This window comes from Plasmodium brasilianum, chromosome 3, assembly GCF_023973825.1.
Source record: "Plasmodium brasilianum strain Bolivian I chromosome 3, whole genome shotgun sequence".
Taxonomy (NCBI): domain Eukaryota; phylum Apicomplexa; class Aconoidasida; order Haemosporida; family Plasmodiidae; genus Plasmodium; species Plasmodium brasilianum.
Genome location: NC_090116.1, coordinates 317,591 through 343,062, shown reverse-complemented (window position 1 = coordinate 343,062; position 25,472 = coordinate 317,591). Strand labels below are relative to the sequence as shown.

At 26.5% G+C, this 25,472-nt stretch overlaps 5 protein-coding genes across 5 annotated transcripts; 4 read left to right on the top strand and 1 right to left on the bottom strand.

Moving 5' to 3' along the window:
- Nucleotides 1-984: 984 nt before the first annotated feature.
- MKS88_000870 (ag-1 blood stage membrane protein-like protein) lies at nucleotides 985-4,097 on the bottom strand (the record flags this gene model as incomplete). Its single annotated transcript, XM_067219512.1, has 9 exons — nucleotides 985-1,304; nucleotides 1,420-1,507; nucleotides 1,682-1,941; nucleotides 2,117-2,240; nucleotides 2,576-2,739; nucleotides 2,907-2,965; nucleotides 3,119-3,326; nucleotides 3,517-3,657; nucleotides 3,968-4,097. The coding sequence occupies 9 exons, from the start codon at nucleotides 4,095-4,097 to the stop codon at nucleotides 985-987; spliced, it is 1,494 nt and encodes a 497-aa protein (XP_067075238.1).
- A 4,666-nt stretch (nucleotides 4,098-8,763) lies between these two features.
- MKS88_000869 (protein transport protein Sec24B) lies at nucleotides 8,764-14,484 on the top strand (the record flags this gene model as incomplete). The annotated part of the gene is made up of 5 exons (XM_067219511.1): nucleotides 8,764-12,708; nucleotides 13,050-13,430; nucleotides 13,625-13,691; nucleotides 14,054-14,135; nucleotides 14,361-14,484. The coding sequence occupies 5 exons, from the start codon at nucleotides 8,764-8,766 to the stop codon at nucleotides 14,482-14,484; spliced, it is 4,599 nt and encodes a 1,532-aa protein (XP_067075237.1).
- Nucleotides 14,485-15,829: 1,345 nt separating this feature from the next.
- Nucleotides 15,830-18,099, top strand: MKS88_000868 (ATP-dependent RNA helicase DDX51; the record flags this gene model as incomplete). The annotated part of the gene is made up of 3 exons (XM_067219510.1): nucleotides 15,830-16,892; nucleotides 17,189-17,492; nucleotides 17,838-18,099. 3 exons carry the CDS (start codon nucleotides 15,830-15,832, stop codon nucleotides 18,097-18,099), a joined length of 1,629 nt encoding a protein of 542 aa, XP_067075236.1.
- Nucleotides 18,100-20,247: 2,148 nt separating this feature from the next.
- MKS88_000867 (6-cysteine protein P41) lies at nucleotides 20,248-21,372 on the top strand (the record flags this gene model as incomplete). The annotated part of the gene is made up of 1 exon (XM_067219508.1): nucleotides 20,248-21,372. One exon carries the CDS (start codon nucleotides 20,248-20,250, stop codon nucleotides 21,370-21,372), a length of 1,125 nt encoding a protein of 374 aa, XP_067075235.1.
- A 1,504-nt stretch (nucleotides 21,373-22,876) lies between these two features.
- On the top strand, nucleotides 22,877-25,399 carry MKS88_000866 (sporozoite-specific protein S10; the record flags this gene model as incomplete). The annotated part of the gene is made up of 2 exons (XM_067219507.1): nucleotides 22,877-24,762; nucleotides 25,291-25,399. 2 exons carry the CDS (start codon nucleotides 22,877-22,879, stop codon nucleotides 25,397-25,399), a joined length of 1,995 nt encoding a protein of 664 aa, XP_067075234.1.
- Nucleotides 25,400-25,472: the final 73 nt, after the last annotated feature.

Genomic DNA, 25,472 nt, shown 5'->3' with positions numbered 1-25,472 from the left:
TATTTGGAAATTTCCTTTTTTTCATTATTTTAGCTGTTCTATTCACGATTTGACATAATATACGTGCTTGTGTTATGTTATGTATTTCATTGCATATATATTATCGCATATTATTATTAAAATGTAAACATGCATGAGCACATGCTTGAATACGTGCGTACACAAACACATACATATATGCATGCATACACGCACACACATTGATGAAACTTTACGTACTCACATACGTCCGTTTAATATTAATCGCTTTTCTTGCGTCTATATTAACGGCTTCAACTTTTTAATCGCTTAAACTGTACCGCGAAAAGCGAGAATAAATGCTTTAACTAAATTGCAAAGATTAACAAGCTTAAACAGGTTTAAAAAAAATAGATAAATAAAAAATAAATATATAAGAAATAAATATATGAAAAATAAATAAATATATGTTGAACTATTTTTTTTTTTCATTTTACAACTGTCTAGTATGTATTTAAAAGACGACGAGCGCAAATGATGCTCTATTCTTATCTTTAATAAGGATACCCATAATTTCCCCACTAATTAAGTTTTCCATTATGTCGTTAAAAAAGAGTTTAAATGTAAAACATTAGAAAGAACACTTATGGATAGTAAAAGAAATATGAGTCAAGTTAAAAAGTGGATACATTTACACATATATACAAATATACGTAAGTTAATATTTTTTTTTTTTTTTTTTTTAAATGTAGAATTAAAATGATTGTCCTGTTCATTTAAAAAGAAAAGTTGTGATAATATTTATCTTGCAAAAGTGAATGTAAAATGTGCAAATTGTATATTTTTTAATTTTCAACTAAATGATATGCTTACATTGGATCCTATCACATATACTTTATAAATAATCTCTTATGTAGCATAATAAGGGGTGTATTCCTTTTTTCCTTTTCATTAATTTATTAGTTTATTCATTCGTTCATTCATTCGTTCATTCATACTTTTCTTTTTTTTCTTCTTTTAAATTTCTTAATGACCTATGTAAACATCATCTTTTACCTCGTTTTTGTCATAATGTTCTGATAATTCACTTTTTACAAGTTCACCTTTTTTGGGTTCTATTTTTTGATCAGTACTTCCTTCTGCTGATAAATCGTTTATTGTTTCGTCATTTCTTTTTTCCAATTTTTCAGGGGTACCCTCTTTTACTGATACACCATGAAGAAATTCTTCTTTTCGTTTTTCCGTATTTTCGTAGCTGCTTTTTTCTACGTACATTTCTCTTATCATTTTATGCACACTCTTTGGTAAACTGCGACGAAATCTAGGGGAAGACACTCTTTTTTTTCCTAAAAAAATGGATACATGTGTGTGCATGGATGTAAGTATATATATACGTATACACATCTTTGTAATATCATGTTATATGCTACAGTTTCAGTTTCAGTTTATGTGACAACCTACCTATTAATTTTTTCATGATACTTTCTTGCACTATCATATTTTTTCGAAGCTGCAATTTTTCTCCATAAGATTCTTTTAAAACTTTTAGCTAAATTTTAAAAAATAGGAATTAATGAACATGTATTTTTCTATATGTATAGAATATTTTAGAAAGGATAAGACTGCATGAGCATATGAATGTACATATTTATATGTATATGTGCGTATATATATGTACACATGTATGTATATTATTTTTTTTCCCCCATATCTGCGACCGTACTTCATTTGTAAAAATTGTTATAGCATCAATGATATACGAAAGGTGGTGTTCTGAATGTATACTCAAATTGTATTTCTCATTTTCGTACGTATAAATAATATTAGCATTAGTTTCATTTTTTTTGTCAATAACTATCCTAAGTATATTTAATAAAGGGATATTTATGTCTCTGTGAATATTCCTTTCAATTATTGTTTCTATGTTGATTGTTTCTTCTTCTCTGCTATCTTTGAAGCACAGGAAGCAGAGAAACCACTCCCCTGGCGTAACAGTAAAAAAGAAAAAAAAAAGAGAAACGAAATTGAAAAAATTAAAAAAAAGGAATAACAAAACAATATATAAAAAACAAGGCAAAGTTGCATTGAACCACATCTATTTAGAATAACAAAAAAATGATTCTATAAAAATGCCGTAATAACTCAAATAAATGTGTACCCATTATTTCCTTTGCTGACATGTACTTAGGCACATATGCGTAAAAATCAAATACACATATTTCTTGTTCTAACACAAAACTTATTAGCCTCAGTTTTTGCATCAAACTTATATCATTGATATCCTTTATAGAAAGGGGGGGAAAATAAAAATATTTTATACATTATAAATATTATAAATGTAGTTTGCACGAGAATAATTTACACTCTTGATGAGTGCACTAGGTAGGTGCAATTTGCTTCACTGATTTCATTGTCCATGATAAATATTTGCAAATGTACACATATGTAAATGTGCACACGTTTGTGTACAAAAAAAAACAAAGGTGAAGTAACTTGAAAAAGCCGAATTAAGTTTATTCTATTTTCCATTTATTTTATCACAAATTTATTTTCTTATTTACACATTTTACTGTGTTTCTCATTTTACTGCGTTACTAATTTTACTTTTTCTTTTTACCGTATCTTCATTTATCAGTGACAGATTTTTGTCATCATCATTAAACTCTTTGTGGATATCCTGAAGATTAATTTTCTTTTTACTCATACCTTTCGATTTATTTTTCCATATCTCTAAGCCATCTTGTATGAACATGCATTCATTAGGGCACGCATATTTTTGAACTAATATATGAGAAAAAAAAAAAAAAAAAAGAAGGGAAGACATCGATGAGCAGTGGTAGGGTAAATGTAAATATGTATATATTCTTTTAAACATGCATACTCATACATAAATATGTATCTTATATGCAAATGAATGAACACGCGTTCTCTCAAGGGTCCTGTATTACTTTTATAAAAAGACATTTGCACTTTGCATATTTCTTGTCCATCTTTGAAACATACGAACCTAGATGTATTTAAAAAAAATTTAGGGGAAAAAATAGGTAAGCTCGCATTTGTACGGGCGCATGTACATGAGTACCCACATATGTACTCAAGAATGTACGAATGTATGTATTCACGCATGTACGCACGTATGTGTATATATATTTATGCGAACTTATCCTTTTCTACTGCTAACCACTCGTTCTTTGGAAACGACTTCATAACAACACTTGAGTTAATATCTATTTTTATTTGACCGATATGAACTTTTTTTGTTAATTTTGTTGTGAATAAATCAACTTTTAAGGTCTCATCGCACTGCCTAATTTTTATGTCCACCCTTTGATCAATGTGTATCCTATTTTTTTTATTAGTCGAAATTTCTACGAAAAAAGGAAAAGAGAAAGGAACAATAAGAAAAGGAGCAAAGAGAAAAGGGGCACAAGATAAAAAGAGAAAAAAAGCAAAAATTCATAAATGAGTACTTAACAAGGCAATAATAAAGTATTAACACAGTTCATGTGCGATAAAATATATCTCATCAAATATATGGTAAAATAAAATTTCTATTACCATCAGTTTGAAAATCATACTTGTCCGTACTGAATATAATGTATATTTGTTTGTATTTATTTATATTAAAGATTTCGTTTATTTTTATGAGCAGATAAAAGGTTCTATAATTATGCAAACCGCTGAAATAGTACATAGAAGCTGATAAAAATAGTGAAAAGTAATTGATATGTATTTTTAGATTATCCCTTTTGGGCTGATTTTGTTCATTTAGAGATGCTTACATACAAACATGCATACACCCATGCATCCATACACCCGTTCATGTGTACATCGGTACATCCGTATATCCACACACCCGTACCCACATTCAATCGCATAGACTTATGCATATATAGATGCATACAAAAACGTGTACACACATGTACATAAATTCTCATGTTATATTTCGTAAAAAACTCCTTAGTTTAATGAGTTATAATTTTTATTTAGACTAAATTCTTTTATATACCAAAAGGCTCGAAATCACTTATGTGCGGACAAGTTCTTTTATAACTTTTAATAATAAAGGTTACACATTTTGTTGATAAGTCATTAAATTTGTTTTTAAAAATATTTAAAATAAATTTAGTTCCAAACATGTTTCATTTATTAATTTATCTATCTATTTATTTATTTATCTATTTATTTTTTTATCTATCTGTTTATTTATTTATTTATCTGTTTATTTATTTATCTATCTGTTTATTTATTTATCTATATATATATTTATTTATCTATCTGTTTATTATTATTTTTTTTTTTCTTGTTACTTTAAAATTATTTATTTTACATTACTGCGCAAATGCAGATCTCTGAAGAAACATCATTGTGGAAAAAAACAAAATAGTAGTAATAATTTACCATGCTGTCGCAATAATATTTAATTTTTGAAATAAATTATTTAGGAAAAAATCAATTTAAAAAAGAAACGTTGTAAAAATTATTTTACTGTATGTGCATTCTATTTACCTTTTTGTTTTGTTTTGTTTTTTTTAAATGAAAAGAACAGTTCTAACTTTTTTTTTTTTTTTCTATAAATTTTATAAACTGTGCATATTACTTTAAAAAATGACTTATCTCATTTTTGCTGTTAATATATCCTAACAATTTTTCTCACTAAATATCTGCATTTAGTAACATTCTCACATGTATAAGTTTATATGTATATATATATATATATTTTTTTTTTTATTTGTGCTAGTATATTTATATGCAGGTTAACACTCCTCTATGTAGAAATTTTAAACCGCAGTTTTGTTGAACCTTTTTGAAATGGATTTCAGCAGCTGTGGAGCTATGTGTATGTATTTATATATATATATATTTTTTTTTTTTTTTTTTTTCTTTTCCTTTACCCTCTTTCCTTCTCATTTTATCGGCATAATACTTCTCCTTTCCTCACATTTTTCCTGTTTTTCCATACATATACTTTCATTTACTGGCTTTTTTACTTTTTTTAAAATATCTTAAGATTTACATCAATAAATGGAGGAATAACGATAACATTAATTTGTTCAAAGCGCACATATCTAAGGAAAATGTAAAAATGTTTGATATTCTTTCACAAATTATGTCATTTCTTTTTTCATATTTGCGTGTTCAACAACATTTTTTGTACATATATTACAAGTATGTAAAAAGTTCAGAATTATTCAAATCATCTAAACACCTAAATGTTTAATTATTTATATGCTTAACTGTTTATATGCTTAACTGCATGTTTGTTTATATTTTTATACAAATAAAAGAATAACAACACGATATTTTAAGAAAACAATTATTTCTATTAAATATGCTTCATGAAAAATGTATGTTCATACTAATACGCGCTTAGGAAAATGTAAAGATGTGCTGCATTATATTACACATCTCCAAATTTTTAATGGTATAGTACGCATAGGAATATAATGAAAATATAAAAACAAAATGTACAAAGATATAGATTTAAATGCAGTTCCTCTATAGGTACAATCGTATGGTCTGAAAAAATTGTAAAAGAAGAAAATGTAAAAGAGGTAACACTAACAAATGACATCATATCAAAATGCGCATTTTCCCCCTTTGTTCTTTAGCAAAATTTTACAGTGCAGTATTTCACATTTTTCCTTTAATTTCTTTATGTAACTCCTTTTTCCTTTTTACGCCTAAATCATATGTTAACTTTTTCCCTTTAATAAGAACTATTTGGATTATTTTTTTCCTTTCATGTGATATATTATTTTTTTTTTTTTTTACAAAAGTAGCTAAAAATGTATGAAGGGATAAAAAGGGGTACGCTTGTTTATTAATTTCCCTTTCTCTTAATTGTTCTCATCGAAAAGGAAAAAAAAAAAAAAAATTAAAATAAATAACACAAGTACAACTGCTTGGTAAATGAAAGCATACATATAACTCATTTTGCACAATATTTCACCTTGTATTTAATGTACCTTGACTTCAGCAAGATAATATGACTATGTGCTCTCCTTTATCAAGCCAAAGGTTCACATGTGCGTACATTATATCATATGCATTTTTTATATATAATTTTCTAATAACGCATAATAGTAAGGGCAATAACTGTTGTATTTTTTATGTTATACACTCTCAGACAACTGCAGAAAAGCGAATGTTGAAGAATGATTATTACATAGCAACAGCAAGGGAGGAAAAAAAAAGAAGGAAAACATACGAAGAAATATTTTGCTAATATTTTCATCAAAAATAAAGAAGTGGACAAATTTGAAGTATATGTATCTATTTATATATATATATATATATATACTTATGCATATATATATGTACGTATGTATACGTAATGAACTTTGTAACTATCTTTTGTGTGTTAAGATGTTCCCCTCTTCTGTTCCTTCCACAGTTGTTTATTCACTTGACATTTCATATTATCAATAGAGTTATCTCGTTACTTTTATTTATATACTCACCCGTAAGTTAAAGTACTCAAATACAACACCATAAAATTTAACAAATTAATTTTTGTAATAAAACATAATAATATGGAAACACACAAAGAGGATTAATTTATTTCTTTTATGAAAACACATTAAAATGAAATGTAAAACAAAATAGACCTTGTATATTTGTGCATATAATGCAAATCAATTCATAATACACACTCGGGTATATTATAAACTTTATTTTTATTAAATTTAAATGTATATCTCATTATGTAATCATATTTCTCAATTATAATTTGCTCTGTTTTTTTCTTGGCTATTTCCATGTGCATAAAAATATATCATTTAACCTTTACTTTCATTGTTCCTTTATTTTTTTTTCTTCTTTTTTTTCATTTTTCACCAGTTTTTTTTTTAAAGTCATTTCCTTTTTTACTATTTATTAATATATGTTTTCAATATTAAAATTAATATTAATATTTGTATTAAAATTAATTTTAAATTTCTTTTTTTTTTTTTTTTTTTTTTTTTTTTTGCAGAGTAAAAAATGCCATCATTTCACTTAAACAGTGAAGTGTACAATTTCGCTAAGAGCGGCATTTCAATGCTACTGCATACTATACATATGTATATATATGCATTCATACTTAAAAAAATAAACGTATATACATACATAAATACTTTAAAAGATGATAAAACTAGCACAAGAAGTACAAAAATATATTAAACAGAAAAAAAAATTATGCTTACGGGTAAAACTTTTCTATTCATTTTTTACTGTTCTATAATAAAATATCATATAAAAATTTTCCCATTTTAGATTTATGGTATTTTTTAACCTTTTTTTTTTAATTTACTTTGATATATATTCTTTTTTAAAGAATGATTTTGTTTGGATAAAATGACAAAAAAGTACAATAAAATGAAATACAACAAAAAAAAAAAAATAAAATAAGAAAAAGAAGAGTAAAAAAAATCAAACATGCTTTTATATGCGTACCTTTTTCTTCTCATTATGAGAATTATATCATAATTAATTTTGTTTTGAAAAATTTTAACTCTTTATTTTATTTTATTTATCCTTTTGTTGCTGCTTAGAAAAAAGAAAAAAGAAATAATAAAAATACTACTGATGTGATAATATAAGCAAATGGTAAATACATTTGTACATATATTCATTATATAATCATATATATACGTACACTCTTTTCCAGCGCGAGAAGGAAAACTCCAGTTTTTTCAGAAGCGTTATGTAAACATTTTTAAAGGAGTATATATTATAATACACAAAAATATGCTCGTATGTGTATATGTATATACGTATATATGTATATACGTATATATGTATATACGTACGTATGATTATACCTACATATGAATATACGTATATATAAATATATGTATATATGAATATACGTATATTTGTAATTTTATTTAACAAATAAACTATTGTGTACTTAGCATTCCTTTCCTTAAAAAAAAAGTCGAATGTTTTTGTAAATTGTGCAAAATTTATAAATTTTTTTAAACATAAATTAATAGAAGTTATTTTAAATACGTAGTATGAGACAAGCGAACAAATTAAGAGTTAAATATGAACAAGTAAACAAGTAAGTAGGTGCATGAATGAACAAATATGTGGGTGAATGAATTAAATGAATAAAGTATGCAAGTGTATAAATATATAAGAAATAAAGTATACAAGTGTATAAGTATATAAAAATTTAAGTACAGAAGTTTATAAGTACGTAAGTACATAAAATAAATATGAACAATTCAGGAAGAAAAGAAGATACTTTTCAAATTTAGCTCTAGTTCATGAAGGTATAATTTACCATACATAAATATAAGCTTAACTTATGCAAATTATGTAATGATTTTTTAAAAAGAAAAAAAACAGAAAAGGAACCATTTGAAAAAGTAAAATATATAATAATAAAAAATATAACATAGTCACTCGAAAAACAACATTTTTTTACACGATCTGGTAAGTATTCAAAATTTAATATTAATGATAATTTGATAGTAAGTACAAATGATACTTTGAGTAATAATATAATACATTATATCCAAGTAGCGTTAATGCGGATTCGCATTATCAGTTCACGAGCTAATTTCAGTTATAATTTGTGTGAAAATTGTTTTGTCGAAAAATTTAAAATAGGGGAAAAGTCAACGAACTGCAGCAATATAACAACAGCAAAAAAAAAAAAAAAAAAAAATATATATATATATATATATATAGATATAGATATAGATATACGTTCACAGCTAATAGCAGTAATGCCGTTTTGGGGTTAAGTGCGCATTAAACGATTTACATAAAAATCGAAATATAAATGATGCAATTATACAAAATGAAAAAGAAATGATTCCTAAGAAGAATGAAAGTGTATATCGAGGAAATACTGCTTACAAGATGAATAATAATAACATGGAAGACAAGTTAAATAATGATAATAGTGAAGTTATTCATAATGTAGGAAATCATGACGCACTCGTAGGCTCTAATAATACTTATATGTCCGAACCAAAGAATGATTGTAATCCGTTTTCCACTCATTCATGTGAAAGAAATTATAAGGGTGAAAATGTATTAGCAGGAAAAAGTGAGAGGAAAAGCGAGTTAACAGGTGTAGATGAAAAGACAAAGGTGATAGTAGATGTGCATGGGAATTATTTAACAGCACATTGTAATCATTATAATAATTTTGAAAACAGAAATATTAATAATAAAGATATATGTAATGCTAGTAATATTGAAAATATAAATAAAAATGTAAAGAATTATGAAAAAAATACGTATGATGTGTTAAACAATAGTATCAATATAAATGAACAACAACCAAGTGCAAAAATGGGGGATAGTACATATACGTATGGATATAATATGGAAAATGTAAGAACGCAAAATTTTTCAGAAGTAGGTGTAAATAATGATAATATAGATATCAGTTCAATGTATCATCAACGAATGAAAAGTAACACTAATAACGAATTAATAGTTAATAGAAAAAACGATTCATTTAATACCCTTTTTAATAACACACCACATAATGTGGACTATAATAAAAATAATAATTCGTTAAGTGAAATAAATGCTACTAGTTTTCGGAACAGTAATAATATGTATAGTGCCAATAACTTACATAATAAAGGAATAAATATGATAAACTACTCCTTAACTGGAAGCAGTAATGTTAACATAGAGCATGACAGGAATAGCATACCACTGTATGACCAGAATAACCAACAAATGAATACGTACAACGAAGGAGAAAAAAGCTATTCCGATTTTTGTACAAACGCGACTACAAGTAGTAATGCGGTTAGTAATACCGATAGTAATACATTTAATAGTGGAGTCAATAACGTAGTTAACAATACATTCAACACAGTCAGTAATGCAAACACCTTACTAGGTAAAGCAAATAATTTCAGTTACAATACCATGCAAAATAATTTAAATTATTTAAAAAGAGAAATAGTAAAGAACGAGCAAATTAATGTGAAGTCAACTGATAATGGGTACTACCAAATGTATGGAAATACCCAAAACATTTCAAACCATGTGCCTTCCTACTCTATGCCCACGAATAATTTAAACGACCAGGTTGCTACTAATAAAAGTAATCAAATGCAGTACAGTATGAACAATCAGGTGTATAACACTAACCCTAGTAACTGGGATCCGAATAGTAATAACAGTTTTAGTTACAACCAAGGTTTTAACTCGAGTAGTACAGTATATAGTGTTCAGAATAATGTGGCTCATGGCAGCACAAACAATCAAGCAATATCAAATGCGAATAATACGCTTAATTACTACAGATATAATAATCAAGAGAATGGGATTAGTGAGCATACTGCCTATAACTACCAGCATAACAACACAAATAGTGCATTTATAAATAGACCATTTACGAACGTTGAATATGGATCCAATACAAGAGATAAGAAGGTAGAGGATAGGGAGGAAAAGGAAGAAAAAGAAGCGAATAAAAGTTGTTATGGAAAATCTAATGATGAATCATTAGAAAGTTCAAGTGATGAAAATTCAAGTGATAATGAAAATTCTGTAACAGATAAAGGGGAAGAAATATATACATTACTTAAAAAAACATATAACCGAATAGATATAAATAAGATACCTAGACCTATAATTAATTTTCAAGATAAAAAAAGTAAGCGTAATTTAAAATTATTTGAGACATGTAAATATATTTCTCCCCCGTCATATTATCAACCGTATATATCTATTGATACAGGGAAAGCTGATCCACGTTTCGTTAAAAGTACATTATATCAAATCCCTTTATTTTCTGAAACGTTAAAATTATCGAGAATACCATTTGGTATTATTGTGAATCCTTTTGCATGTTTAAATGAAGGAGAATATATCGACAAAATTGATATGAAAGATATTGTAAATGATAAAGAAGAAAATATAGAAATATTGAGGTGTCCTAAATGTTATTGTTATTTGCATGCAACTATATTAGAAGATATATCAAAATCATTACAGTGTGTTTTTTGTGATACCAAATTTTTAATTAATGAAAATGTATTATTCGATATATATCAATATAATGAAAAAATAAATAATCGAGAAAATGAAAATAATGGAGGTATATCTCCTTTGTTGAAAGGAAGTGTAGATATTATCATCCCACCTACCTATTATTATAATAATATTAATAATTTAAAGCTAACTTATACATACATAAATAAAAATATGAATCAAACAGCTTCTATGATAACAAATAAAATAATGTCCATAACAAAGCAAATATCGAATACATTGGTCCCATCAGATACAAAGGGTTGTAATAAACAAACAGTAGATCTGTATGGTCATCCGAGTGATGTTAATAATAATATGGATAAAATTTCAGGGGTTGTATTAAATAATTATTCGGATAACTTACCTTCACAAAGTAATGATCGAATGATGCTTAGTTTTAACTTTAGTTTGAATGAACTAAAAAATATAATCCTTGAAAAGAAAGGAGAACCAGATGAATATAAATTAAAAAGAAATGCTATTTTATTAAAATACCCCCAAATCAAAAATACACTGCCTCCATATTTTGTTTTCGTTGTTGAGTGCTCATATAATGCTATATATAGTAACATTACATATACAGTCTTGGAGGGAATTAGGTACGCAGTACAAAATGTGAAATGTAACAAAACGAAGATAGCAATTATCACGTTCAACAGCTCTATACATTTTTACAACTGCAAGAGGGGAGGTAATGGCAACTCTGCTACCAATTGTGTAAATACAAATTGTGCTACTTCCGCTGCTTATGGTACTACCAATGACATTGTCACTGATAGTACTTCGAATATCAACAGCAGCAGTCAAGTGATAATGATGAGTGATGTAGATGATCCCTTTCTTCCACTACCCCTAGATGATTTATTTTTCGGGTGCGTAGATGAATTGGATAAAATTAATAATTTGATAGATACTATTAAGTATGTTACTACGACCATGCAGTCGTACGGATCATGCGGAAATAGTGCTCTTAAGGTTGCAGTTGATATATTGAAAGAAAGACATGGGTTGGGAAGTATTTGCATGTTTTATACTAGTACCCCTAATTGTGGTATAGGAGCAATTAAAGAATTAAAAAAAGATATAAATGATAATTTTTTAGAAGTAAAACAAAAGATATTTTATGATGCGTTATTATTAGATTTATATTCATATAATATTAGTGTTGATATATTTATAATTTCATCGAATAAAGTACGTGTTTGTGTACCCTCCTTACAATATGTAGCACAAAATACAGGAGGCAAAATTTTATTTCTTGACAATTTTGTATGGCAAAAAGATTATAAAGAATTATATATGAATATAAGAGATACTTTAACATCAGAAGATATAGCGTACTGTTGTGAGTTAAAATTAAGATATTCACAAAATATGTCAGTTAAAAAATTATTTTGTTGTAATAATAATTTTAATTCAATAATTAGTGTTGATACTATTAAAATTCCTAAAATTCGGCATGACCAGACTTTTGCTTTTTTATTGAGCTATTCAGATATATCAGAAACAAAGAAACAAGTATATATTCAGTGCGCATGTATATACACCAATTTAAATGGAGATCGTTATGTTCGTTTACATACAACACACATGAACTTAACAACTTCTTTAAGTACAGTTTTTAGATACACTGATGCAGAAGCCCTAATGAATATATTAATTAAACAGTTATGTACGAATATTTTACACAACGATAATTATTCGAAAATTATAATAGATAGTTTGGCCGCCATTCTGTTTTCCTATAGGGTGAATGTACTACTCAACACGCCTAAGAGAGCGGACTGTGCAATATATGCAAATAAATATATTTGTGCATTAGTATATCTGTATAAGTATATGTCTATATGAGCATATGTCTATATAAGTATATGTCTATATAAGTATATGTCTATATAAGTATATGTCTATATAAGTAAATGCGTATATTCGTAAACGTTTCCCTATATTGTTTGCCTGCTTCCACGCGTGTAGACGCATATATATATATATATGTACATATGTGTACATACATTAGATATATGTGTGTATATGCATACGTATGAGTACGGCTGTATACGTGTTTCCTTCAATTGTTTTTCCCTTTGCAGTGCGCTTCCTCGGCCCACTCAGGACAACTCATATTACCGGACACGCTAAAATTACTACCCCTTTTTACCTCATCCTTACTAAAACACAATGTTGTAAAAAAGGATATTCTGCACGATATAAAAGTCTACAGCTTAATAAAACTTTTGTCCATGCCTATAATATCATCCCTTCTTTATGTGTATCCAATAACATACTTAATTCATATTAAGGGAAAGACAAATGAAATTGATACAATGAATATAGATGATGAGTTATTTATTCCTAGAACCATACCATCTAGTGCAGAAAAAATTTATTCCAATGGAATATATTTGCTTGATTCTTGTACGCATTTTTATCTTTATTTTGGTTTTCACGCAGATTCAGATTTTACCATTGATGTAAGTTACATTAACACGTAAATGCGTAAATTATTTTGGCGTGCTTCACAAATATTATCATTTGAAAAGAGACTAGCAGTTCTATTATCGTCTTGTGCGTGAATATACATGCCTATGTACATGATTGCAACTGCTTAGTATATATGTATTTATATATATGTATTTATATATATATATGTAATTTTTTTTTTAAGATTGTGGGGGAAATTCCAACAGAACAAAATTGCCTCGAACTAAATTTGACTGACAACATTAATGCAAGTAAAGAATCAATCAAGCTAATCTTATAAAAATATTTTCATAACTTTAGAGCTTTACGAATGTACATCCCTCGGTCACATATGTTCATATATATATATATATATATATTTGTATACGTATAAGTATATGCATATGTATTAGTGTATGTATACGCATATGTATTAGTGTATGTATACGCATATGTATTAGTGTATGTATACGCATACGTATTAGTGTATGTATACGCATATGTGTACGTGTATGTATACGCATATGTATTCGTGTATGTATACGCATATGTGTACGTGTATGTATACGCATATGTGTACGTGTATGTATACGCATATGTATATCTTTATACTTTCTCCTTTTTTGTCCTGTAGAAAAAATCCAACGCATTATCATGAACCTAACCAGAATTCATCACTTCAATAAATACGTTCCCTTAGTGGTAGTTCCACCCAAGTAAGTGCAAGCAAAAAAAAAAAAAAAAAAAAAAAAAAAGGTATAATAAAGTATGATATAATATAATACAATACAATATAGTATAGTACAGTATAATATAATACAAAAAAAAAAAAAATAAAGTAAAATAATTCAGAATAATGCACAAAAAGTTGCAATTGCGCACGCACGTTCACATTTAAAAGTAAATATAATTATGATTATATCTGTGTTTATTTTTCGTAGGTCTAGCAATGAACATCACATCATGTCCTTGTGTGTTGAAGATAAGGTCGATAAAGAATATAGCTATGTAAATTTTTTGTGTTTTATTCATAAACTTGTTCATAAAAAAATTGATGAGTCGTAGGAATGTGCAAAATTGGCTATTGGTTATGCAAGTGTACATATTATATACGTTTGCTTCGGAATACTTTGATTTAACCCTTTTCAAACAGTTATATATATGTATGTGTATATGCATATAATGAATATTTTTTTAAGAATTTTTATGAATCATACACATATATATGTATATATAAATTTTTATAATGTATATGTTCACATAGTACACCTGCAGAATGCAGATAAGCAAAAATTTAAGTATATACATATGTGTATAAACGTACATATCCTTTTTAATTTTATTCTTTTTAACCCTCTTTTTATGAGATTATATATACCTTACAGAAAAGATTTGTTTAATAACACAATTTTCCTTTTTCTTTTTTAAAATACTTTCTGAAATTTGGTAAAAACAGAAAAAGGAAGAAAGAAAAGCCTCTATTGAATAATCCCGCAATAACTTCTTTAAAACATGTATAAATATATATATATATATATATATATATATAGTTATATAATTTTTAAAATATTGTACAAATATTTAAAACTATGTAAGGAAAATGTTACTTACACAACAGCAACGTACAGCAGTATGCTGCGTGTTTTAAAAAGAAATTAAGCCAAGTACAAAAATATGTATGAGGTTATGGAATGAAAATGGAATGTTTGAAGTTGCTTTTTAAAAAAGGAAAAAAATATTCAAGTGTCGTTGTGTAGTATAATTACTGCAACGGACGAATGTTTAATATATTTTTTTTTTTATCTTTTTTGGTATTCTTTAAATATATTTTCATATATATAACTGTACATATATATATAATACATTCATCATACCTTAACGTAATTTTAAAAAATATCAACCAAATCGATTTCATCGGTACAAGAACAGTAAAATTAACAGGAAAAAAAAAAAACAACTCGCGAAAAGGTAGATCTATATTTTCGGAAAAAAAAAAAAAAAATTTAAATCAAATTGAATTAAATTAAATTAAATTAAGTTATATTATATTTTTAAGAGGAAAGCGTACTAATTTTATTTGGCTGCGAATTCATTGGGATGATATTTCACATAATAAAAAAAAAAAAAAATCTAAATAATTGACTTTTCATTAATGTTAAAGAATGAACTAAGGGAGGAAAAAAAAAGGAATAGAATTGATATAGGGAAATAGAGCAGTTTTCTTCTATATATATATATGAATGTATAAATTATATATGAATATATAAGATATTAATTTGCTGCCATTTCGATTTAACTCACGTTAACGTGCTCTTTTTAATACATATACGCATAGGTATACATTTATATATATAAGTAAATACATACAAACATACATGAAGTTACTAGTACCCTCCTGCATTATGAGATAATGAAAAACTGCGTATACATCAGTTACGTGAAAAAGTCGATTGAAAATGAGAATGGGGAATTTTTAAACTTTGGAGATCTACCTGAGACCGTAAAGGGAAACGAAAAGGATGAAAACAAAAAAGGAAAACAGTCAGATATGCAAGAAATTAAGATACATAAAAAAAAAGTAGATGAAGTAAGAAATGCCTTAAGCGCAAATTGCAGAATAGTAAAAATAGAAGATGAAGAAATTGAAATAGGTAAATGGAATTCAATAAAAGATACCCCAATAAATGAGCACATTATAAATGCCCTGATAAATAATTTTCATTTCAAACACTTCTTACCGTGTCAGAGTTGTGTTTTACAATATTCATTATTATATAAAAATGGATCAAACTCTTTACTTAATGGTGATATATATATTGAAGTGCCTACAGGTTTAGGAAAAACGTTATGTTATATTATATCCATTTTAGATTATTTCTTATGTAATAAGGATAATAACTTATTTTGCCTTATATTAACAGCAACAGAAGAATTAGTGGTTCAAATATTAAATGTTATAAATAAATTTAAGATAAATAATTTAATATGTCAAAGTATAAATACAAATATGTTTCATGCGAATATTTATTTTGATGAATTTATTGATAATGAGAATTTTTTTAAAGGCACCAACATTATTGTAACGACCACGGGTAAATTTGAAATGTTATTTTATAATAATGAAGAATTATTTAAAAATTTAAAGTTTCTAATTATTGATGAAGTAGACAAGATTTTATCATTTAGCAAAACTAATATAAATAGTTTAGTAAACTCGTTAACAAATATTGTAGAAAAAAATCAAAATTTATGTACTACTTTGTACAAACCAAAATATTTTCTTCAAAAAATTTTAGTCTCAGCTACCTTATGTAAAGTTTCAGACAGCATTATGTCTATAAATTTATATAGACCTATATTATTTTACTACATAATTAGTTACAAAAGAAATGAAGAATTTTATTTATATGTAAAAAAAAAATACAATAAGTTGTATAATCTAATTAAATTAATTCTGGACATCCAAGTCAAAGGTAATGATATTACGAAAAATGTTTATAGATCGAAGTACTAACAAATAAATCTGATCTTTAATTCTTATTGCCCTTTTTATAACACTTTTTTAGAATTAATGTTATATTATTTATATTACCTTTGGGTTTGAAGTACCTGTTCTTTGTTGTCATTTTTATATATATATTATTGTAGGTTTTGTTCATCCATTTTTATAAATTTTGTCAATTGTTTTTAATTTTTGTCCGTCCTTTGTTTTCAATTCTGTTAGTCATTTGTTGACAATTTTGTCTTCTTTATTTTTTTTCCCTTATAGAAAACCTGAGTATGCTAATTTTTTGCAATGACGAAGAATCGTCTCATTTGCTATTTCGATACCTAACGGTATATTTTAGCTACACCAATGAGGCACTTTATAGTATTAAGGAGTACAATCGTAATTTATCTAGAAAAAGGAAAACGAAAATTCTGAACGAGTTTTTTACCCATCAGTTGAATATCTTAATATGTACAGATTCTCTTTCGAGAGGGTTGGACACTGTGAACGTTAATTATATCGTTAATTACGATATGCCTGGATACTATAATGTTTTAACGCATAGGGTTGGACGACTGGGAAGGTATGTCATATCTGTGTGTGCACATACATGTTCACAAAACTTATATATACATACATACATGCATACGTTCATGCATACACACTTTCATATGTGCATGCATACCCACACACATGTATGTATATATGCGCGTTTATAATGGTGTAAGGGGAAAGAACTGTTGGAGTGCTCAGCTGAAATTTCTGTCCGTGTATGTATTAATTACACGATCGAGTTGCAGTGTGTTCACTGTTTTAAATTTGCATAAAACAAGGATTTTTGCACATGTATACGTTCATGTGTTTACAAGCAAATATGCATGTATATACACATACACGTATGTACGAAAATAATTACCTTTTTTTGCAGATACAACAGCAGAAGAGGAACAGTATATCATTTTATTAAGAAAAAGGAAAAAGCAGTGATGTTAAAGTCAGCTAGGCAAAGAAACATAAAGGCTATTGCAAAATTGAAATTCAAAAAAGCAAATTTAATTGACATTAAAAATAATTTATTGCACTTGAAACCTTTAATTAAAAACTCGTTAAAGAAGGAAACTATGGAAATAATAAATAGACACAAATTATATGGCTATGACGATTTGAGAAAGCTGTGCGCCCCACCATGACAGTATCAAATGGGTATATTATGTACGTACATAAATATATGTACGTACATAAATATATGCACGTACATGTAAATCCGTTACATTTCTGATTTTTTTTGAAGCGCTGCAAAAAAAAAAAAACTTTCCACGCTTAACAGTTTAAGTGAAAAAATCATATTGTTCGAATATCCGTTATTTAAAGCCAATTTTATTTGCTTTCATATTAGAGGCACAAAAATACACGAACATATGTGGGGGTAACATTCTCATAAAAAAGCAAACAATTTTTTAAAATGTAGCATTATTATAATAAAAATGTATTTATTAATATGAAATTTTTAGCCATATTTTTATATAATTAGCGTGCATATATTATTGGAGGAATTGTTTTAAATTTTACAACATTTCACTTACCTCTTCATGTAATCATTTAACCTGTTAAGTTTGTTTATTTTTTACCCTAATTTGTTGTATTTTATTTTATTGTATTTTATTTTATTGTATTTTATTTTATTTTATTTTATTGTATTTTATTTTATTTTATTGTATTGTATTTTATTGTATTGTATTTTATTGTATTTTATTGTATTATGTTTTATTTTATTGTATTGTATTGTATTTTATTGTATTGTATTATGTTTTATTATACTGTACTTATTTTTATTTTCTTTTTCTAATATACATAATATTATTACATATTGCTACAATTTTTTTATTTTTACTTATACGATTTTTTGGCTTTTATTTACACCCTTTTTTGGCTTTTACGTATACAATTTTTTAGTATGTATTTGTACATTTTTTTAGCTTTTGTTTTATGCACTCTCTAAGTGAAAAATTGTTTCATTGAAATGGTGAGGATGTTATTTGCGGAAATTAGCAGTTTTCGCACTTTAATTTAAAAGGAGTAACAAAAAATGGGAAAAAAAAATAAAGTAAAACAACAAATAGCTAAGCAACAAAAAAATGAAGTAGCGCATATTTTCACATTTCACATAATAATGAAATACACCACAAAAAAAAAAAAGTTTGATTTTATTTTTATAACTAGACTATATATATATGCCAAAAAAAGTTGCAGTGTGTATGCACGCAGTATATGTATGTGTACATATGTACTCATATAATGTGGGAAACAAAATTCCATATGGAAAAAATAAAGACAATTATAAGAAAAATCTAAAAAGTTTTATTAAAAAAATAAATATCACAATCAGAAGTGAGAAATTAGAACAAATGTAAATAGCCTTTCTTTGTTTCTTTGTTTCATTCTTTCTTTTTTTTTTTTTTTTTTTTGCATTTTTTAAGTTTTTTTTTACCTTCCCTGTTCCATTTTTGGTTATCCTTTTTTTTCTCCTGATACATTCTTTAAAAAAAAAAAAAAAGATTAATCAGATTAAAAAAATTGAAAAGATTGAAAGGGTTAAAACGGTTAAAGGGATTCAAAAGTTTAAAAATATTAAATAGGATAAAAGTATTAAAAAAATTTTTTAGTTACATTTTTAAAATGATTAAAAATTGAAAAATTGAATTTTTGCAATATTGTGCTGCTGTTTTATGCTGCTTTATTATTATTCATTTTTTTACACATTTGAATGTTCAAATATTTGGAGGCGAATACGAAAATTTGGAAATTATTAGTTTTATTTTTTTTTTTTTTAAATAAAATTAAAGTATAAACTTTTCTCTATATGAAAAGAACAATTTTTTTTACTGTGAATTCAAGTATCTGAACTTCATTTTGTTTTATTTTTTTTTTGTTTTTTGCGTTTTTTATTTTTTAAACATTACATGTGTGTACGTGAACGTACGTATTTACATAATCGCATGTATGTAAAGATATGAATTTTCCTTTTTATCATACTACGCACAATTTTTTTGCTATTTCCTTTGACTGTCAGTAGTATTAGAGGAATTTTTGTACGAACGCATAATATAACACCTTGTTAGTGCCAATTATTTCTCATATTTAGAAAACATCTTTGCTTTTTTTGCCTTCTGTACGAATTGATCGTTTGTATCTCGTTTGGGCATAAATAAACGAGTGGGTACAGGCGTACGTGTGTGTGTGGCTGTTTGCGTTTGTAGTTGTAATTGTAATTGTGTATGTTTGTACGCGTATTTGTGTGCTGGTGTTGGAGTGTTCATACTGCGTAGGTAGACGCAAAAATGAAAAAGTTAGTGGTATTTGTTTTTGTTTTTCTTTTCCTTTTAAAAGAAGTGCTTATATACGCACAAGAGCATGTGTGTGATTTTACAAAGGAAAAATACTTGTTAGGTAAAAATGAAAAGGAGTATTGTGAAGTGCATGCTAACCCATTCGACAGTGTAACGTTTATATGCCCAAAAAAAATTGGGGCAGAATGTTTTCAGAACGTAAATATAGTAGATGATATTACAAAAGAGAAAATGGATTCATCTAAGATATCAATAGATGAAATATTATACGGATCAACAGTATATGGGGATACTCTTTTAATATCTCCTACAGTTAAAAAAAATACAACATTTTATTGTTTTTGTAATTTACAAACAGCAGATGTGCAAAAATATCTGCAAGAAAGAAAAGCAGAAAAGGAAAAGCTAATCAAAGAATCAAAAAGTATTGTTGTTGAAGATTCAGAGGAAGAAGAAGTACTGGTAAAGGAAGAAGAAGAAGAACAACAAAAAGTAGATGAACATTTAGAAAAAGCTTTACAAAGAGTTAAAAAGTATAAAAATATAATAGAAAAGGAAAAGAAAAAAGATAGTGGTGAATCCCCTGAGGATAATGAAGAAATAGTAGAAGAAGAAGTAGATGAAGAAATTAAAATAAAAACAGAAAAAATAATAACAAAATATGGTATAATGAAAGTTGTTGTTTCTACAAGTGATACAATAACAAAAGGTTGTGATTTCGGTAATAATGTAGTTAACTATTTTTCTAATCCGTATCCTGTGGAGAAATATGGAGGTAGTAGAGTCTGTCGTATAGAAGCAAAACCAGGAGAATTCGTAGGATTTAAGTGTATTTACGATAATACTGGAACTGTTGAACCAAATAATTGCTTTGATAAAGTACTTTATGAAGATAAAGAAACTGATTTGAAAACATTGATGCCAGGGTATATATCTTATGGAAATAAACGTCAGGGAAAGTATGCCTTCTATTTGAAACTTCCTCATTTTATACAGCATAATTATACTATTAGGTGCAAATGTAGGTCTACTGTGGCTCAATATGATAATTACGTTTTCGAGTTGGCTGTTGAAGGAGGGGAGAGTGCAGCTATTTCCCAGACCTTTCAAGACTAAGGAGTGGGTGCACCTACGCATACACATGTAATGCTCATGTTTATGTGTATATAATATGCATGCATGCGAATACATGTTTATTCCTGACTCAGACACAAATTTAAATTTTTTTTTTTAAAACAACTTTTTCTTCCATTTTTTTCTTTAACAGTATACCGTATACACATTTTTCTACAAATAAAAAAAAAAAAAAAAAAAAACTTTTTTAAATTTTAGTAAATATGTTTTTTTTTTTTTTTTTTTTAATGACAATTTTTTCAAATACTAAAGGTCCTTGTCCTGAATAAAATGAATTGGATATTGTGTTATAAAACTAAAAATTAACAAAAAGAAATAAAGAAGCGAGTAACTTTAAAATTTTAATTTTTTTATGTAAATTTTCAAAATGTTAAATATAGGAACAGGAAGGATTAAAAGAAAAAGAGATGTGAAAATATGAGAAAAAAATGAACAGTTATAGTGACATTAACGCGCTTATGCTGGTATTTTTTATTATAATAGAATGAAAAATAATATATTATAATATATTCTAATATAACACATGACGAATGTGAATCTTATAATTTCTCATAATTTCTTTATATATTTTCTTTTATACATTCCGTAAAAATAAGGTCTTCGCGTAATGTTGTACTTTCTGGTTTTTTATTCTCTTCTCATGTATACGTTTGAGCTTGAGATTGAGCTTTTTTCTTTTTTAGGTTAACTCTTTAATTTACTTTATTTTTTTGTGATGAAGCACGAATAAGGGTTACTTGCTGAAGTTGCTTTACACACTTACAAATTACAATTTTGAGAAACTGGCAATTTTTTCAAAAAAATCTCTTGCACTTTCCTTTTTTTACAAAATTTTTTTTTTTTTTTTTGTATGCAATTAATGTAGAAAAAATTTAATTGGATATATTGGGGTTTTCCCCTCTTTAGTGTAGTTTAACATTTCTTTTTTTTGCATGTATTGTGTAGGTTGAGAAACATGCATTTTTTTCTTCAATTGTAACCGAGATAAAATTTGAAAAATAATTATTTTTTCGATCTTGTTTTTTTTTAAGTTGCTTGTTCTGCTGTTTTGAGTTGTCTGATCTGTTTGATGTTGTTTCTTATGCCATAGCTAAATTCTGTTCATTTTTTTTTTTTTTTTTTACAACCTGTAATGAAAAAAACTTAAAAATAATATATTATTTTTTCCCCATTTTATTTCTGTTTTATACACTTAACTTAAAGAGGAAAATTTTTAGTTAATCAAGTTATTATTTTTGTCTTATATTCTCACCAATATATAAAATATATTATTCTTAATTGTTAATACTTATTTTATTTTATTCTCTCGCTCTTCTTTTTTTTTTTTGTTTTCATTTTGCAACTCTCCTATTTTAGCAATATTATATATAGAACAGTATCTTTAAAACAGAGATTCAGTTTAAAAAAAAAAAAAAAAAGTTTTGATTATTATACAGAATAGCTTATAGGAAGGAGAAAGAGACATTAAAAAAAAAAAAAAAAAAAAATGAAACTTTATATACTTGTTCTTTTTGTTGCGCTTAGCTACTACTGCTGTAGTTTTGGAAAGTCAGAACAGGAGAAATTTGAACTCGGAAAAAATAATGGGATAAGGGATATAGTCTTTAATGAGGTAAATGAAAAAGAAAATTTAACAAAGAACATTTTAGTAGATAAGGATATTAATAACGACGATGATAAAAAAATACTAGACCAAATGAAGAATGGAAATCCTATTTCTTTTGACATAAGTGGAGGGATAGAAATATCTGGAGATAATGAAAAAGGAGAAGAGGCACTGTTGGGATCTGGGGATGCGAGGAATAAGGAGAAAAATGAAGTGGAAAATGAAGGAGAAAATGAAGAGAAAAATAAAGGGAAAAATGAAGGAGAAAATGAAGAGAAAAATAAAGGGAAAAATGAAGGAGAAAATGAAGAGAAAAATAAAGGGAAAAATGAAGGAGAAAATGAAGAGAAAAATAAAGGGAAAAATGAAGGAGAAAATGAAGAGAAAAATAAAGGGAAAAATGAAAGGAAAAATGAGGTATATGGAAAAGGGATAAATAACCCAAGCTTCGGAGAAAAAGAAGAGGGAAACATAGCAAATGACGAAGAAAAGATAACTACAGAAAAAGGGTCAAACCTGATGAAAAGTATTGATGTTCCTAAAAATTATGAAAAAACTTTTGAGGAGCTATTAAACATGGGAGATGAAGATTTATCTGAAAACATGGAAAAACCAGAGGGTAAAAATATGATGAGCATTTCAGGAAATGAAAAACCAAAACAAGACGCGAATAACATAGATCTAAAAGTAAATAACGATATGGTAATACCCACAAAAGAACAACAACAAGAAGAAAATCATTCAAGGATTAAGGGATATGTAAGAACATTGTTAAATGAAGAAAAAATAAATTTAAAATTAAATATAAATAAATTTTTTAAGAAAATATTTAACTTAATAGTAAGGGAAAAAATAATGAGTACTCTGTGTAGTAGACAAGAGGAAGTACCAAAGGAGGTAAAATTGGAAGAAGTCAAAACATCAGCTACTAGAAATGATTTGTTAAATCTTCCCAGCGAGCAGAATATGCAAAATGAAAATGATGAGGGAAACACCCAGAAGAGTACAAACAACGAAGGAGTAGTAAGTGAATTAAAAAGTTATTCTAAGAACAAACCAGCAAAGTGTCCTTTGTCAAAATTAAGCAAGAGACAATTTTATAAAACAGAAGACATATATAGTTATTATACTTCTTTAGAAGAAATGTTAAAGAATAGAAAAATTCGTATAAAAACTGATAGTGCATCAAAACATTTCACTTTTCATCCAATTGAAAAAGCAAAAGAAGATTTTGAAAGGATGGTAAATAATAATATTTTTATAGAAGCGGTTAGAACAATATTATTCGACTCTTATAATAAGAAAGAAAAGTATGTCTATTCAAGTTTTGCAATTGTTATTGACACTTTATTTTCTTTAATTAAAGAAGAAAAAGTTGTAACAGATATGTACAAATTTGTCCGATTATTTTTAAAAGATCTAAATATGTTAAACTGGAAGATTTTAGACTTTTTAAAAAAAACATCATTTAATGGTGTAAAATTGCACCATATCCCTAATTTGAGTAAAACAGATTTTGAGTTCATTTTAGCGAAAATTTACTCTCGTTCTGTTTTGGGTAATATTTTAAGTAATAACTCTAACTCCTCATATATGAGCAAAATATCAAAAACTTTGAAGAATAATAGTGAACGCTTTTTAAAGTTCAGCTTTCTTGAAAATTCTGAATATAAAGATAAAATTATCTCAAACGAAGGTAGTAGACTAAAAGATTCTCTTTCATTTGATGATGAATCTTTATGTAAATATATCCCAATAAAAAAGAAGTAAGTTATTTGGAGAAAAAAAAAAAAAAAAATATAAGCCATGTAATTTTAAGCAGAGTGGCTGCACATAAAGAGAATGTGCACGTTTATATCTGTTAATACGTGTATAAATATATGTACATGTACACGTACATGTATATTTACATTTATACATACTGCTCATTTGAAAATACATGTATGTGCTGTTTTACTTCTAATGCGCGACATCGTAGGTTTATATCTTTTTAACTTTATTGCATTTTTAATTATCTATATTTTTTTATCTAATTTTATTTCATACATTTATGCTTAATTTTTTTTGAAGAATAATATATACCCGTACATAATTCCATAATTTTTCATAAATTCGTTTTGCTTCTTTGTTCATATAACTTATTACATAATCATATAAAATTCTCCATATTTTGTTATTATCCTTATGTTAAGGCATATTTGTAATTAAAAATTGTTTTTTTGTTTATGATTATATAAGTTCTCCACTGTATATTTATTTTTTTTTTATTTTTTTCTTTTTATTTCGCACCGCAGAATATTATACGAAAGGCTCAAAAATACGAGAAAAATTGCAGAAGAAGCAATACTGGATTATTTATTTCGTTTACTAATTAGAAAAGTGCACGAATTTGTGGTAGAATAATTTGGGAATAACTTTATAACATTAATAAAAAGTTTTTCCAGAAGGTAAGAAGGTGTGTATAGGAGCAAGAAAA